The sequence below is a fragment of the Somniosus microcephalus genome, chromosome 7 (genome assembly GCF_052327205.1).
Source record: "Somniosus microcephalus isolate GS21.2 chromosome 7, FLI_Smic_1.0, whole genome shotgun sequence".
Lineage (NCBI taxonomy): Eukaryota > Metazoa > Chordata > Chondrichthyes > Squaliformes > Somniosidae > Somniosus > Somniosus microcephalus.
The window spans coordinates 242898699-242913393 of NC_140993.1; the positions used below are offsets into that span (position 1 = coordinate 242898699).

Here is a 14695-nt window from a genome sequence, read left to right on the forward strand (position 1 = left end):
GAGAGAGTGCAGCGAAGATTCACCAGACTGGGATGGCAGGAATGACGTAGGAGGAGAGATTAGGTCGATTAGGCTTATATTCGCTAGAGTTTAGAAGAATGAGAGGGGATCTCATTGAAACTTATAAAATTCTCACAGGACTAGACAGACTAGATGCAGGATGTTCCCGATGGCGGGGGTGTCCAGAACCAGGGGTCACGGTCTAAGGATAAGGGACAAGCCATTTAGGACTGAGATGAGGAAGAATTTCTTCACCCAGAGAGTGGTGAACCTGTGGAATTCTCTACCACACAAGGCAGTTGAGGCCAATTCATTAAATATATTCAAGAAGGAGTTAGATATATTTCTTAAGGCTAAAGGGATCAAGGGATATGGGGAGAAAGCAGGGACAGGGTACTGAATTTGGATGATCAGCCATGATCTCATTAAATGGCGGAACAGGCTCAAGGGGCCGAATGGCCTACTCCTCCTATCTTCTATGTTTCAAAAAGACAACAAAATACATAGGCAACTACAAACCCATTAGTTCTATTTCTGTTATGTGTAAAATAAGAACATAAAAATTTGGAGTAGGAATAGGCCATATGGCCCCTTGAACCTGCTCCACCATGCAATGAGATCATGGCTGATCTTTGGGCAGGAAAGTGAAGTTGAAGTCAATCTCCATATCCCTTGATTCCTCTAGAGTCCAAAAATCTATCAATCTCAGCCTTGAATTTACTCCGATTCAGCATCCACTGCCATTTGGGATAGAGAATTCCAAAGATTCACAACCCTCTGAATGAAGAAATTTCTCCTCATCTCAGTCTTAAATGGTCGACCCCTTATCCTGAGACTATGCCCCCTAGCTCTAGACTCCCCAGCCAGGGGAAACAAAATCTCAGCATTTACCCTTTCAATCCCCCTCAGAATCTTGTATGTTTCAATGAGATCACCTCATTCTTCTAAACACCAGAGAGTAAAGGCCCAGTCTACTCAATCTCTCCTCATAGGACAACCCTCTCATCCCAGGAATCAATCTAGTGAACCTTTGTTGCACAGCCTCTGAGGCAAGTATATCCTTCCTCAGATAAGGAGACCAGAACTGTGCACAGTACTCCAGGTGTGGTCACACCAAAGCCCTGTACAATTGTAGCAAGACTTCCTTACTCTTGTACTTCAACCCAGTTGCAATAAAGGCCAACTTGCCATTTGCCTTCCTAATTGCCTGCTGTACCTGCATGCTAACTCTGTGTTTCCTGTACGAGGACACCCAAATCTCTCTGAATGCCAACATTTAATAGTTTCTCACCATTTAAAAAACATTGGGGGAAAAATTCAGTTGGTTGCGCCTCCCATTACGCAAACCAACTAGCACTGCCGACGCCTCCCGCAAAATTCAGCGGGAAGTTAGTGGTGGTGCTAACCGGTAGCGCCCTGCGGCGCTGCTGGCAATGACGTCATTGGCATGCGCAGCACCCCGCTCACGCCCCGGCCACGATCTTCGGGAGCGCCCCCTGACTTACCGCCAGATGCTATGTCCAGCGGGGTCAGGGGGGCACACCTGCGGCCAGGGAGGTGCAATTTAAAGGCGAGGTGCGGGGCAGCCATATTTGTTGCTGGCCACCTGCCTGCGCTCCCGTCCCAGACCTCCTGAAACGCCTCCCCCCCCCCGCGGAGTGCTGGCTGCGCTCCAAGAGCCCGGCATTTCTCTTGAGTGCCAGGCTCTTTTGCCTGCACTCCCAATCCCCGGGGGCCCAGCTGGGCCCCAGGTCGCGCTGCACAAGGCCCCTCCCCTTTTAAGAAGGGGAGGAAGGCCTGCAATACCACGGCGCGACATGTCGCAGTGTGTGGCGCTGCGGCACATAACGCCGCAATATTGACTCGCAGTGCCCCAAGAGGGATGCAGGGCGCTTCCCCCTTGGGGTGCAACCACGCAAGTCCCAGCGCGGGGGTGCTAATTTTTCTGGGGCGCTAAAAGTAGCGCCCCGGCGAAGTTAGGGCCCCAATTGGGGCACTACTCAATTTTTAGCCCATTCTGTTTTTCTATCCTTCCTACCAAAGTGAATAACCTCACATTTCCCCACATTATACTCCATCTGCTACCTTATTACCCACTCACTTAACCTGTCTATATCCCTTTGCAGACTTTGTGTCCTCCTCGCTGCTCACTTACTTTCCCACCTAGCTCTGTATTGTCAGCAAACTTGGATACATTACACTCGCTCCCTTCATCTAAGTCATTAATATAAATTGTAAATAGCTGAGGCCCAAGCTCTGATCCTTGAGCACCCCACTAGTTACAGCCTGCCTACCTGAAAATGACCTGTTTATTCCTACTCTCTGTTTTCTGTCCGTTAACCAATCCTCAATCCATGCTAGTATATTACCCCCAATCCCATGAGCCCTAATTTTGTTTAATAACCTCTTGTGTGGCACCTTATCGAATGCCTTCTGAAAATCCAAACACAGCACATCCACTGGTTCCCCCTCATCTATTCTGCTAGTTACAACCTCAAGATTCGTCAAACACGATTTCCCATGCATAAATCCATGTTGACTCTGCCCAATCCTATTATTTTCTAAGTGCCCTGTTACCACGTCCTTAATAATAGATTCTAGCATTTTCCCTACCACTGATGTCAGGCTAACTGGTCTGCAGATCCCCATTTTCTCTCTTCCCTCCTTTCTTAAATAGTGGGGTTACATTTGCTACCTTCCAATCCATGGGAACTGTTCTAGAATCTATGGAATTTTGGAAAATGACATCCACTATCTCTATTAGCCACCTCTTTCAATACCATAGGATGTAGGCCATCAGGTTCGAGGGACTTATCAGCTTTCAGTCCCATTAATTTCTCCAGTATTTTTTTTTAGTAATACTAATTTCTTTCAGTTCTTCATTCTCGCTAGACCCTTGGTTCTCCACTATTTCCGGGAAGTTTTTGCGTCTTCGTCCGTGAAGACAGACGCAAACTATTTGTTTAATTTCTCTGCCATTTCCTTATTCCCCATTATAATTTCTCCTGTCTCAGCCTGTAAGGGACCCACATTTACTTTCACTAATCTTTTCCTTTTTACATACCTGTAGAAGCTTTTACAGTCTGTTTTTATGTCTCTCGCTAGTTTATTCTCATATTCTATTTTCCCTTTCTTTATCAATTTCTTGGTCCTCCTTTGCTGAATTCTAAAATTCTCCCAATCTTCAGGCTTACTACTCTTTTTGGCAACATTATAAGCCTCTTCATTTGATCTAACACTATCTTTAACTTCTCTTGTTAGCCACGGTTGGACCACTTTTCCTGTGGGGTTTTTGTGCCTTAAAGGAATGTATATTTGTTGTAAATGATGTATTAATTCTTTAAATGCTAGCCATTGCTTGTCTACCGTCATACCTTTTAATGTAGTTTCCCAATCTACCTTAGCCAACTCGCCACTCATACCTACGTAGTTTGCTTTATTTAGATTTAACACCCTAGTTTCAGATTTAACTAAATCACTTTCAAACTCATAGTCATAATGGCACAAAAGGAAGCCATTTGGCCCATCGAGTCCATGCCGGCTCTCTGTAGAGCAATCCAGTCAGTCCCATTCCCCCGCTCTATCCCCGTAGCCCTGCAAGTTTATTTCCCTCAAGTGCCTATCCAGTCTCCCCTTGAAAACATTGAGGGCTGGATTTTCATTGAGGAGTTGGGTAGGAGGCGGAACTACAACTTTCAGGGTTGTAGTCCCGCCTCCATCAAGTTCTAGCCAACCCACGCGATTTTGACTTGATCGACCTTGTTGAGCCCGCCCAGCAGGCTCAGCAAGCCAATTAAGGGCCACCCGGCAACAGGTGACGTCACAGATTGATATTTCATCTGTCAAGACCTTTTGACAGATGAAATATCAGCGTTTCGCAGCTGTTTGAAGCTGTCAAACACTGACAATCTGTATTCTAAGTTAATTCCTTCCTCTCAGGATGATTTAGAGATCTCCCCGGAACAGAAAGCTGAATGCTGCAATTTTTGACAGCTCGCAACCATTCTGCTTTCTGTGCTGGTGAGATGAGGGACTCCCGAGACCTGAAGGAAGGAAGGCTGTAAAGGTAAGTAAAGTTATGTAAAACTTATTTAAACACTTTACACGCACCAAACACACTTAACTTTGCACTCATGCACCCATCACTCACCTGAACACCGGACATCTCAACCCCTCCAAGCCCTTCATCCCGACGGTCCGCCTCTAACTTGGCGTGGTTTGGAGCCATCGGGAATCCCACACTTCAACATTAAAAATAGGGATTAGGCTAAAAACTGCCTGTTAACTACCTGTTAACAGGCAGTTAATCGGCACTAATCCCCTTCCCGCCTTGGGGAGGCAGGTCCCAGTGCGGGTCGGGTACCCGCCTCCTTTGAAACTGGCATGGAGGCGGGTTGGGTGCGGGATGGGTTCGAGCCCCCCGATTTTGGGATTTTAACCCCCCACACGCCTCCAATCCCGCCTCCACGTCCCAATGAAAATCCTGCCCTGAGTGTCTCCGCTTCCACCACTTCCGTCAGCAGCGAGTTCCAGGTCCTCACCACTTGCTGCATAAAAAAGTTTTTCCTCACATCCCCCCTGTATCTCTTGCCCAAAACCTTAAATCTGTGTCCCCTAGTCCTTGTACCATCAACTAGTGGGAACAGCCTTTCCCCGTCTAGCCTATCCAAACCTGTCATAGTCTTGTACACCTCTATCAAATCACCCCTCAACCTCCTTTGCTCTAATGAAAACAAATCCAGCTTCTCCAACCTGTCCTTGTAGCTAAGATCCCCCATCCCCGGAACCATTCTGGTAAATCTCCTCTGCACCCGCTCAAGTGCCTTCACATCCTTCCTAAAGTGTGGTGACCAGAACTGGATACAATACTCCAGTTGTGGCCTAACCAGCCTTTTTTTAAAGGTTCAGCATAACTTCTCTACTTTTGTACTCAATATCTCTATTTGTGAAGCCCAAGATCCCATATGCTTTGCTAACCACTCTCTCAATATGTCCTACCACCTTCAGGGACCTATGCACATTAAATCCCAGGTCCCTCTGTCCCTGCAAACTCTTTAAAACTGTGTCATTAAGTATATATTGCCTCTCCCTGTTCCTTCTGCCAAAATGCATCACCTCATACTTCTCTGTATTAAATTCCATCTGCCCATTCTGCTAGCCTTTCTATGTCCTGTTGCAGTATTATCATCACTGTTTGCCACACCCCCAGGTTTGGTGTCATCTGCAAATTTAGAAATTCTACTCTGTATTCCAATATCCAGGTCATATATATCAAAAAAAGCACTGACCCCAGCACTGACCCTTGGGGAACACCACTGTCTACCATCCTCCAGTCTGAAAAACAGCCATTTACCACAACTCGCTGTTTTCTGTCTTTAAGCCAATTCCTTATCCAAGCTGCCACTGACCCACCTATACCATGAGCCTCAATTTTGTTAACCAGCCTTCTGTGTGGTACTTTGTCAACCAGCCTTCTATGTGGTACTTTGTCAAACGCCTTCCAAAAATCCATGTAGACAACATCCGTTGCAGTCCCTTCATCAATCCTCCCTGTTACTTCATCATAAAATTCAATGACAGGAAACTTTGTGATATCCGGCACCGACGGGACCGAGCTGTTGCCGATCTATCAAAACTGCCGGACATACAAAGTTAATGTTGAAGCATACGGAGATTTTCATTTCTGTGTCTGACAACAAACACTGTTGCTTAGCAACAGCTTCAAACAGTCGGCCCGTACCTTGGAAGCGTCTCTGTAGCTTAGCAACAGCTTCAGAGAGACTTTCCAAAGCCTGACTGTTGGAAAAAAAAAAAGCCACAAGAAGGAAAACAACCTAACAGAACGGCTCCTGATTTCTGCCGGTAGATCGAGGTTTCCGGACATACAACCTCCGGATAAACCAAAGTCTCCTGTAGATTAGTCAAACACGATCTGCCTTTTACAAATCCGTGTTGGCTCTCCTTACTTAGCATAAACCTCTCCAAGTGCCCATTAATTTTTTCCTTGATTATTGTTTCTAAAACTTTACCTACCACTGATGTTAAACTGACCGGCCTGTAGTTACTAGGATTGTCCTTACGTCCTTTCTTGAAAAATGGTGTCACATTTGCCACTTTCCAATCCTCGGGCACCTCCCCCACACCTAGGGAAGATTGGAAAATTATGGCATGCCCTTCTGCTATCTCCTCCCCCAATTCCCTTAGCAACCTGAGATGTAAGCCATCTGGACCAGGCGACTTATCCACTCTAAGCATACCCAGCCTTTCTAGTACATCCTGTCTATCAATTTCCACCCCTTCCATTGCTTCTACCTTTTCCACTTCTACTGATATTTTGTCAGCATCCACCTCCTTAGCAAACATCGATACAAAGTACTCGTTGAGTATTCTAGCCTTGCCCTGCGCCTCTAAGCATACATCACCTTCTTTGTCCCTAATAGGCCCCACCCTGCCTCTTGCTACCCGCTTACTGTTTACATGCTGGTAGAAGATTTTTGGGTTCCCTTTTATGTTAACCGCCATTCTATTCTTATATTCTCTCTTTGCCAATCTTATTTTCATCTTCACTTCTCCTCTCAACTTACTGTATTTGGTCTGGTTCTCCCTTGAAGAATTCACCTGAAATTCATCATACACCCTATTTTTTTGTTTCATCATCTTAATCTCCCTTGTCATCCAAGGAGCCCTTGCTTTGGTTCCCTTACCCTTCCCTCTTGTTGGAATATACCTAGCCTGTACTTGGAACATCTCCTCCTTTAAAGATCACCCATCGTTCCGTAACAGTTTTTCCTGTCAGACTTTGGTTCCATTTTACCCTGGCTAGATCCTTTCGCATCCGATTAAAGTTAGCCCTATTCCAGTTTAGAAGTTCCACTCTAGATTGTTCCTTGCTCCTCTCCATTGCTAATCTAAATCTTATGATACGATGATCACTCGTACCCAAGTGTTCTCCCACAGACACTTGGTCGACCTGGCCCACCTCGTTCTCCAGCACCAGATCCAGCAACGTCTCCTTCCTAGTTGGGCCAAGAACATACTGGTCAAGGAAATTCTCCTGAACACATTTCAGAAATTCCTCCCTCTCCTTTCCCTTTACCCTAGCATTATCCCAGTCGATATTTGGGTAATTAAAGTCTCCCAATATCACCACTCCATAGCTCTTGCATGTCTCTGCGATTTCCCTGCAGATTTGCTCCTCTACGTCCCTCTCACTATTTGGAGGGCTGTAGAATACCCCCAATAGTGTGATCAAACCCTTTTTGCTCCTCAACTCTAACCAAATGGATTCTGTCCTTGTCCCCTCAAGAACATCCTCTCTTTCCAACACTGCAATGTCTTCCTTAATCAGCACTGCCACCCCACCTCCCTTTTTTCCTTCCCTATCTTTTCTGAACACCTTGTACCTTTGAAAATTAAGTGCCCAGTCCTCACCATTTTTAAGCAACGTTTCCGTTATTGCCACATCATATTGCCACACTGCTAATTGTGCTCGTAGCGCAGCAACCTTATTCACCATACTTTGTGCATTTACGTACATGCATTCTAAACCCATTTTTGAATTTTTCATAGTCTTTCTTAGTATAATATTCCATGAATTCGTCCTCCACACTATTACTGCACATTTGGTTTGCTAAGTTCATATGTAGATTAAAGTGCCCCATGATTACTGTATTACCCTTGTTGCATGCGCCTCCAATTTTGTTAGTATCAATATAAAATTCTATCATATTATGGTCACTCTTCCCTAAAGGCCCCTTTACTACAAGGTTATTAATTAACCCTTTCTCGTGCTCAATAATAGACCAAAAATAGTCTGTTTCCTAGTTGGTTCTTCAACATACTGATGTAGAAAACTATCTTGCATACATTCCATGAATTCGTCCTCCACACTATTACTGCAAATTTGTTTTGCCCAGTCTATATGTAGATTAAAGTCCCCCATGATTACTGTATTACCCTTGTTATATGCGCCTCCAATTTTCTGATTTATACTCTGCCCTACATAACAACTACTGTTTGGGGGCCTATAAACAACTCCCACCAGTGTTTTCTGCCCCTTACTGTTTCTTAGCTCCACCCAAGCTAATTCTACTTCTTGATTTTCAGAGCTAAGATCCTTTCTCTCTACTGTCTTTATCCCATCCTTTATTATCAGGGCCACCCTCCTTCTTTTCCATTTTGCCTATCTCTTCTAAAAGGTTAAGTCTCCTGGAATATTTAGTTCCCAACCTTGGCCCCTTTGCAACCACATCTCCATTATGGCTATTAGATCAAACTAGTTAATTTCTATCTGCGCTATTAATTCATCTATTTTGTTGCGAATGCTTCAAGCATTCAGCTATAGTGCCTTTAGTTTTGACTTATTTCTCTTTTTCCCTGATGTCACATTAATCACTGATGCCTTATTACCTTTGTTACTCTCTCTGTCCCTTCCTGACCCACTCTGCTTATTTTTGCCCAAAACTCTACTCTGCTCTAGAGCCTTGACATTTCTCTCGCTGCTTTTAAATTTACTCTTTCCTGAAGCCTTCCACCCCCCCATTAGTTTAAAGCCCTGTCTACTGCCCTAGTTATTCGGTTCGCCGGGACACTGGTCCCAGCCCGGTTTAAGTGGCGCCCGTCCCAATGGAACAGCTCCCTCTTTCTCCAGTACTGGTGCCAGTCCCCCATGAACTGAAACTCCTTCCTCCCACACCACTCTTTGAGCCACGCATTTAAACCTCTAATCTGTTTGTCCCTATGCCAATTTGCGCGTGGCTCAGGCAACAATCCAGAGATTATTACCTTTGAGGTTCTGCTTTTTAATTTGGATCCTAGCTCCTCAAACTCCCTCAGCAGAACCTCATTCCTAGTTCTACCTATGTCGTTGGTTTCTACGTGGACCACGACAACTGGATCCTCACCCTCCCACTCCATGTTCTTCTCCAGCCATAGGAGATATCTTTAACCCTGGCACCGGGCAGGCAACACAACCTTCGGAACTCGCGGCTGCAGAGAACAGTATCTATCCCCCTGACTATACTGTCCCCTACCACAACTATATTCCCTTTCACTCCCCCCACTTGAATGGCCTCCTGCACCATGGTGCCATGGTCAGCTTGCTCATCCACCCTCCAGGCTTTTCCCTCATCCAGACAGGCAGCAAGAACCTCATACCTGTTGGACAAGGGCAAAGGCTAAGGCTCCTCCAGCACTGCACCTGGGGTCCCCTTAACTGCCTGAGTTGCAGTCACACCCTCCTGTCCCTGACCACTAACCAGACCTGTACCACTACCTAACCTAAGGGGTGTGACTGCCTCCTGGATCAAAGTGTCCAGGTAACTCTCCCCATCCCTGATGCCCCACAATGTCTGCACCTCAGACTCCAGCTCAAAAACTCTGAGCTGAAGTTCCTCAAGATGCAGGCACTTACTGCAAACGTGCTTGTCCGGGATCACAATGCTCTCCACAAACCCCCACATGCTGCAGTTGCAGCACACCACCTGCACTGCCATCCCTATATGACCTTGTTTTATTTGTATTTAGGTAACTTAGTTTACAGTGTAGTTTCTTGACTACTTACTTGATACAGATTTCTAGTTAGTTTTATTCTCATTCTGTTTTCTCCCTTATCAATTTTTTGGTCATCCTTTGCTATTTTCTAAAGCTCTCCCAATCCTCAGGCTTACTACTATTCTTCACAGTATTATAAGCCTCTTTTAATCTAATACTATCCTTAACTTCTTTAGTTAGCCACGGATGGATCACTTTTCCCATGGAGTTTTTATTTCTCAATGGAATGTCTATTCATTAAGAATTTTGGAATATTTCTTTAAATGTTTGCCACTGCTTATCTACCATCATAACTTTTAATCTAATTTCCCAATCTACCTTAGCTCACTCACTCCTCATACCAATGTAATTGGCTGTATTTAATTTTAAGACTCTCGTTTCTGACTGAAGTATTTCACTCTCAAACCCAGTGTGAAATGCTATCATACTATGTTCACTCTTTCCCCAGAGGATCCTTTACTATGAGATTACTAATTAACCCTGTCTCATTACAGAATACAAGATCTAAAATAGCCTGTTCCATGGCTGGTTCCATGACTTATTGTTCTAGGAAACTGTCTCAAATGCATTCCATGAACTTGTCCTCCAGACTACCTTCGCCAATTCTGTCCAATGGTATAGCTACTGTTCGGGGGCCTGTAAGCTACTCCCACCAGTGGTTTCTGCCACTTGTTATTACTTATCTCCACCCATACTGATTCGACTTCCTCATCTTCCGAGCCAAGATCCTTTCTCACTACTATCCTTTTGTCATCCTTATCAAGGATACCTCCCCCCTCCTTTTCCATTCTGCTTGTAATTTCTAAATGTCAAGTACCCTGGAATATTTAGTTCCCCACTTTGGTTACTGAATTGGCTAGTGGATCAAACCCATTTATCTCTTTGTGCCACTAATTCGTCTATCATGTTACGAATGCTTCATACATTCAGATAAAGAGCCTTTAATTTAAATTTTTTACCGTTTTCCCTGCTTTCACCTTATTTGCTGATGCACTATTATCGTTAAACTCCCTGTCCCACTCTGCCTATCTTTACCCAAATTGCTGCACTGCTCCATTGCCTGGACTTTTCTTTAGATTTCTAAATTTCCCCTCACCTGATCCCTTCTCTTCCCCCCCCCCCCCCCGCATTTTTTTTAGTTTAAAATAATGGATATTTATGAAGAGTAAGCTTGAAGATAATTCACCTCTAAGTCACAAGATGCAGCATTCAAACCCTGCTCCAGACAGTTCCGGTGTATGGAGACCAGAGCTGCAGCTCTGAATTCTGGGTTGACATCCAGTAGGCATTTTGCAGTGGGCGGGTGTGCACAGCATCTCAATCGTATGGATTGTGAGAGCCCATAAGACCCTCCCGTCATATAGGGCTAACCACCCTATCGGTTATAATGATAGTTACAACCATGGAACGAGGCTTCACGTCATACCCTGTCAGACTGTTAATCAGCCAGGGAACCCTTCCACTATTTCACATTATTCTCCAAGGGACGAATTTTTTTTAATTTTTCCTTTCTCCTGTTTTCCATGGTCCTTTAGAAAATCAAAGCAGAATGGGGACAGTGATTGCGGGACCCCTTAGAAACCATAGAGTGACTACGTTTCAGAAGTACTTAATTGGTTGTAAAGTGCTTTGGGATGTCATTAAGTCATAAAAAGCACTACATAAATCTTTTTTTCCTTCTGTCTCTCCTCTGACTCCCTGTGGGCAATGCCAGGGGAGAGCTGGTCGTTTGTGTTTATCAGATGAATTACTAGTATTTCAAAGTGCACACTGTTAATGTGGATCTTTATTTAACAAACAGGAGCCAGGGGAGACGGTGCTTCATCTAGCAGTGCGAACTGCTGACAGGACCTCACTCCACTTGGTTGACTTTCTTGTCCAGAACAGGTAGGAAATCACTCAATAGTAAATTCAGTTTTTTCCATTAATATCCAGTGGCCTAGAAATTCAGTTGCTTGCGCCAGCCGGTAGCGCCTTAGGAGGAGGAGATGTTGGGCGCTAGGCGGCTAGCGGCCGGGCGCAGCGCGATCTGCGCCTCTCCCCAACTTCACTCAAGATTTAGCAGCGGCGCAAAGTCTTTGCGCGCGCTCAGCTGCGCACGCAGATCCTGACGTCATTTCCTCGTGCAACACCCTTTGTGCGCCCCAAACCGGAAATTCAGTGGCGACGCCCTATTGTGCGCCTGGCGCCCCTAGCGACTGGTAGAGGGGAACGGTTCTCAGTCGATGCGGGGCGCGGGGGGCGCAAATTAAAGGGCACACCTCCTGCAGTAGAAAAGGCTGCCATTTCGCAGCACTCCTTTTTGAGAGACGGATCTTTGCAGAGAGACAAAGGTAGAGAGCTTTCTGCTTTGGCTCAACACTCGCACAGGTACTTGTGGCTTCAGGCCACAGCTTTCCACTTGTCTTTGCCTTCAGTGTCATATCATTGTTTTCAAACATATAATGAGGGCTGCAATGGGTGCAAACGCTGGCCTTCTCCATTGCATTCAAAGGGCTCACAGACGCCGTGAGAGAGTGGCAGTCCTGGCCAGACGGAGAGGGGGCAACAGGCGTCGGGAAAGGAGGCCTTACCCACCCAGGGTATACCACCAGCAGTTCTCCTATCTGAACATGTCTGACGAGCAGTGTGTTCGGAGGCTGCGATTCCGAAGGGCGGTGGTCACTGAGATCTGCCACCTGCTTGGCGGTGATCTGCAGCCACATCTGAGGAGCAGGACGTCTCTGTCGGTGGCAGTGAAGGTGACGGTGGCTCTCAACTTCTATGCCACCGGCTCCTTCCAATCCGCTACTGGGGACATTTCCAACATCTCCCAGTTCGCCGTGCATTGCTGCATCCGCCAGGTGACCAATGCCCTTTTCAGAAGGAGACGTCAGTTCATCTCCTTCTCCATGGCCCTTGTCAAGCAGCAACAGCGTGCAATGGGCTTTGCAGCATTCGCGGGCTTCCCCATGGTGCAGGGCGCCATTGACTGCACGCATGTGGCTTTGCGGGCACCTCTGGAGAATGCCGAGGATTACCGCAACCGGAAGGGCTACCATTCGCTCAACGTTCAGCTGGTGTGTGACCACAGGCAGCTCATCTTAGCTGTCAATGCCCGCTTTCCAGGCAGCAGCCACGATGCCTTCATCCTGCGCCAGACTTCTGTGGTAGACATGTTCCAGGCCCAGCCTCACCCACGAGGATGGCTTCTCGGGGACAAAGGCTATCCTTTGTGTACCTGGCTGATGACCCCGCTCCGTGCGCCCAGCACCCCTGCTGAAGAGGGATACAATGACAGCCATCAAGCAACCAGGAACATCATTGAGCAAACAATCGGCGTCCTGAAGCAACGGTTCCGCTGTCTGGATCGTTCCGGTGGAGCCCTACAATATTCGCCGGAGCGAGTCTCCCATTTCGTGGTCGTGTGCTGCATGCTGCACAACCTGGCTATCCGCAGGACTCAGCCACTGCCACCAGAGATTGGAGGACCACCTGAGGAGGAGGAGGACCAGCACAGGAGGGAGGCAGAAAGTGCAAGGGCCGCCCGTCAGCGGCTTATTGAACGTCGGTTCTAGGCCCCCTCTCAGGGAATGGCTTGTGCCAATGTCACCATATGAATGTAGCCGCTCCACAAGCCCTCAGCCGAGCAGGGCAACCAGGACTTGCAAAATAAAGCATGGGCAGTGCAATTTAAGAACATTTATTACTTGGAAACCTCTGCCCTTCCCACATTACAAACTAATGGAGAGAAGCCCCCTCCAAAAACACAAAACGAACAGTCTCGGCCTTACAAAACAAAGAAATACACCAGTCTCGGCCTTACGAAACAAAGAAATACACCAGTCTCGACCTTACCAAAAAAAGAAATACACCAGTCTCGGCCTTACAAAAACACAACTACACCAGTCTCCGCCTTTCAACAAACACAAAGCATTTGGCCAGACCTTCTACTTTTTGCCCTGCGAGGGCGATGCCTTTCCCATCCGTGACTGGCCCCTGCCCGCCCTGCGGCTCCTCCTCAATGGGACCCCAGTGGCTGCAGCAAGGCTGGGGGAAGGCTGCTGAGGGTCAGGTGGCAAGACGGCAGATGCCCTTGGGGGTCGGCCTGCACCAGCTCTGGCCCTGGAGGGGCCGGCTGCTGACTGCTCCAACTCTGCTTGGGCAGCAGCAGTCTGTCCAGCAGCTCGTGGCAGCTGCAAAGGCGGAGTGGCAGTGTCGGCTGCAGGAATGGTGCCAACCTGACAGATCGCAGGTACTCCCTGGTCGCCTGAGACATTGGCACTCGCACGGGCCAGCACTGCAGCATGCGTAGCAAACAGCTGAAGAACAGACTGCTGGGCTGCTGCTGCGCGGCGAGTGCCCTGGCGATGCCTGGCCGATCCAGCGAGGGTGGCAGCAGTTAGTGCCCGTGTGACCCTGGTCTGTGTCCGCATGACACCAGCCAGTGAATGAACGGCATGACTGAGCACTTGGCTAGAAGCCGCCTGTGCTGCCGCGAAGTCCTGCAGACTCCTGGCCTGTGCTGCACTGAATTGTTGCAGACTCCTGGCCTGTGCTGCTCTGAATTCCTGCACACTCCTTGACAGAGACTCAATGGAGTCAGGCATCCTTGCCACTGCAGCCATGAGCTCAGTGTGCCTGCGCTCAGCCTGGACGGCCATTTCCTCCAGGAGCCACACCTCCTCTGCGCTCACCGTCGCAGGACTGGAGGCCGCACTCACCCTCTGGGGAGAAGTCCGCCGAGCTTCCCCACCCCTCCCGCGTTGCTGCAGGCCGCTGGGCCCCGGAGCTTCACTCTCCTCCGACCCTTCCCCCCGGCTCCCCTCCAGGGAAGACGTGTCCCCTTCATCGCCATGGGCTGGCGCGGCTGAGGGTGGCACTGATGGGCCGGCTTCCTCTTCCTCGAATTCGGAATCGCTGACAGTGGCAGCTTGAGGGCCCGCCTCCTCACCTGGCAATTCACCATCTGAAAGCAGGGAGGCACAAGAGTTGCTTTAGAGTGAGGACAGGGCGGCAGCGAGGGAGGCATGAGTGCTGCCATGCACTGCATTGGTCGGACAGTGGCAAAGGATGCTGATCTGAGGCGCAAGTGGAAAGAGAGGTCAAAAAGGTGATGCCCTTACCATTGGTGCCCAGAACAGGGTCGGCATCTCCACTGGCG

General features: G+C 47.7%; 1 protein-coding gene across 1 annotated transcript in view; it reads left to right on the forward strand.

Moving 5' to 3' along the window:
- The window catches only part of LOC147115197 (arf-GAP with SH3 domain, ANK repeat and PH domain-containing protein 1-like), a 439694-nt gene that overhangs the window by 352819 nt on the left and 72180 nt on the right, over positions 1-14695 (forward strand). The window contains exon 20 of the mRNA XM_085993991.1: positions 11354-11439. Within this exon, the coding sequence (XP_085850117.1) occupies positions 11354-11439 (86 nt within the window). The remainder of the gene's footprint in view (positions 1-11353; positions 11440-14695) is intronic.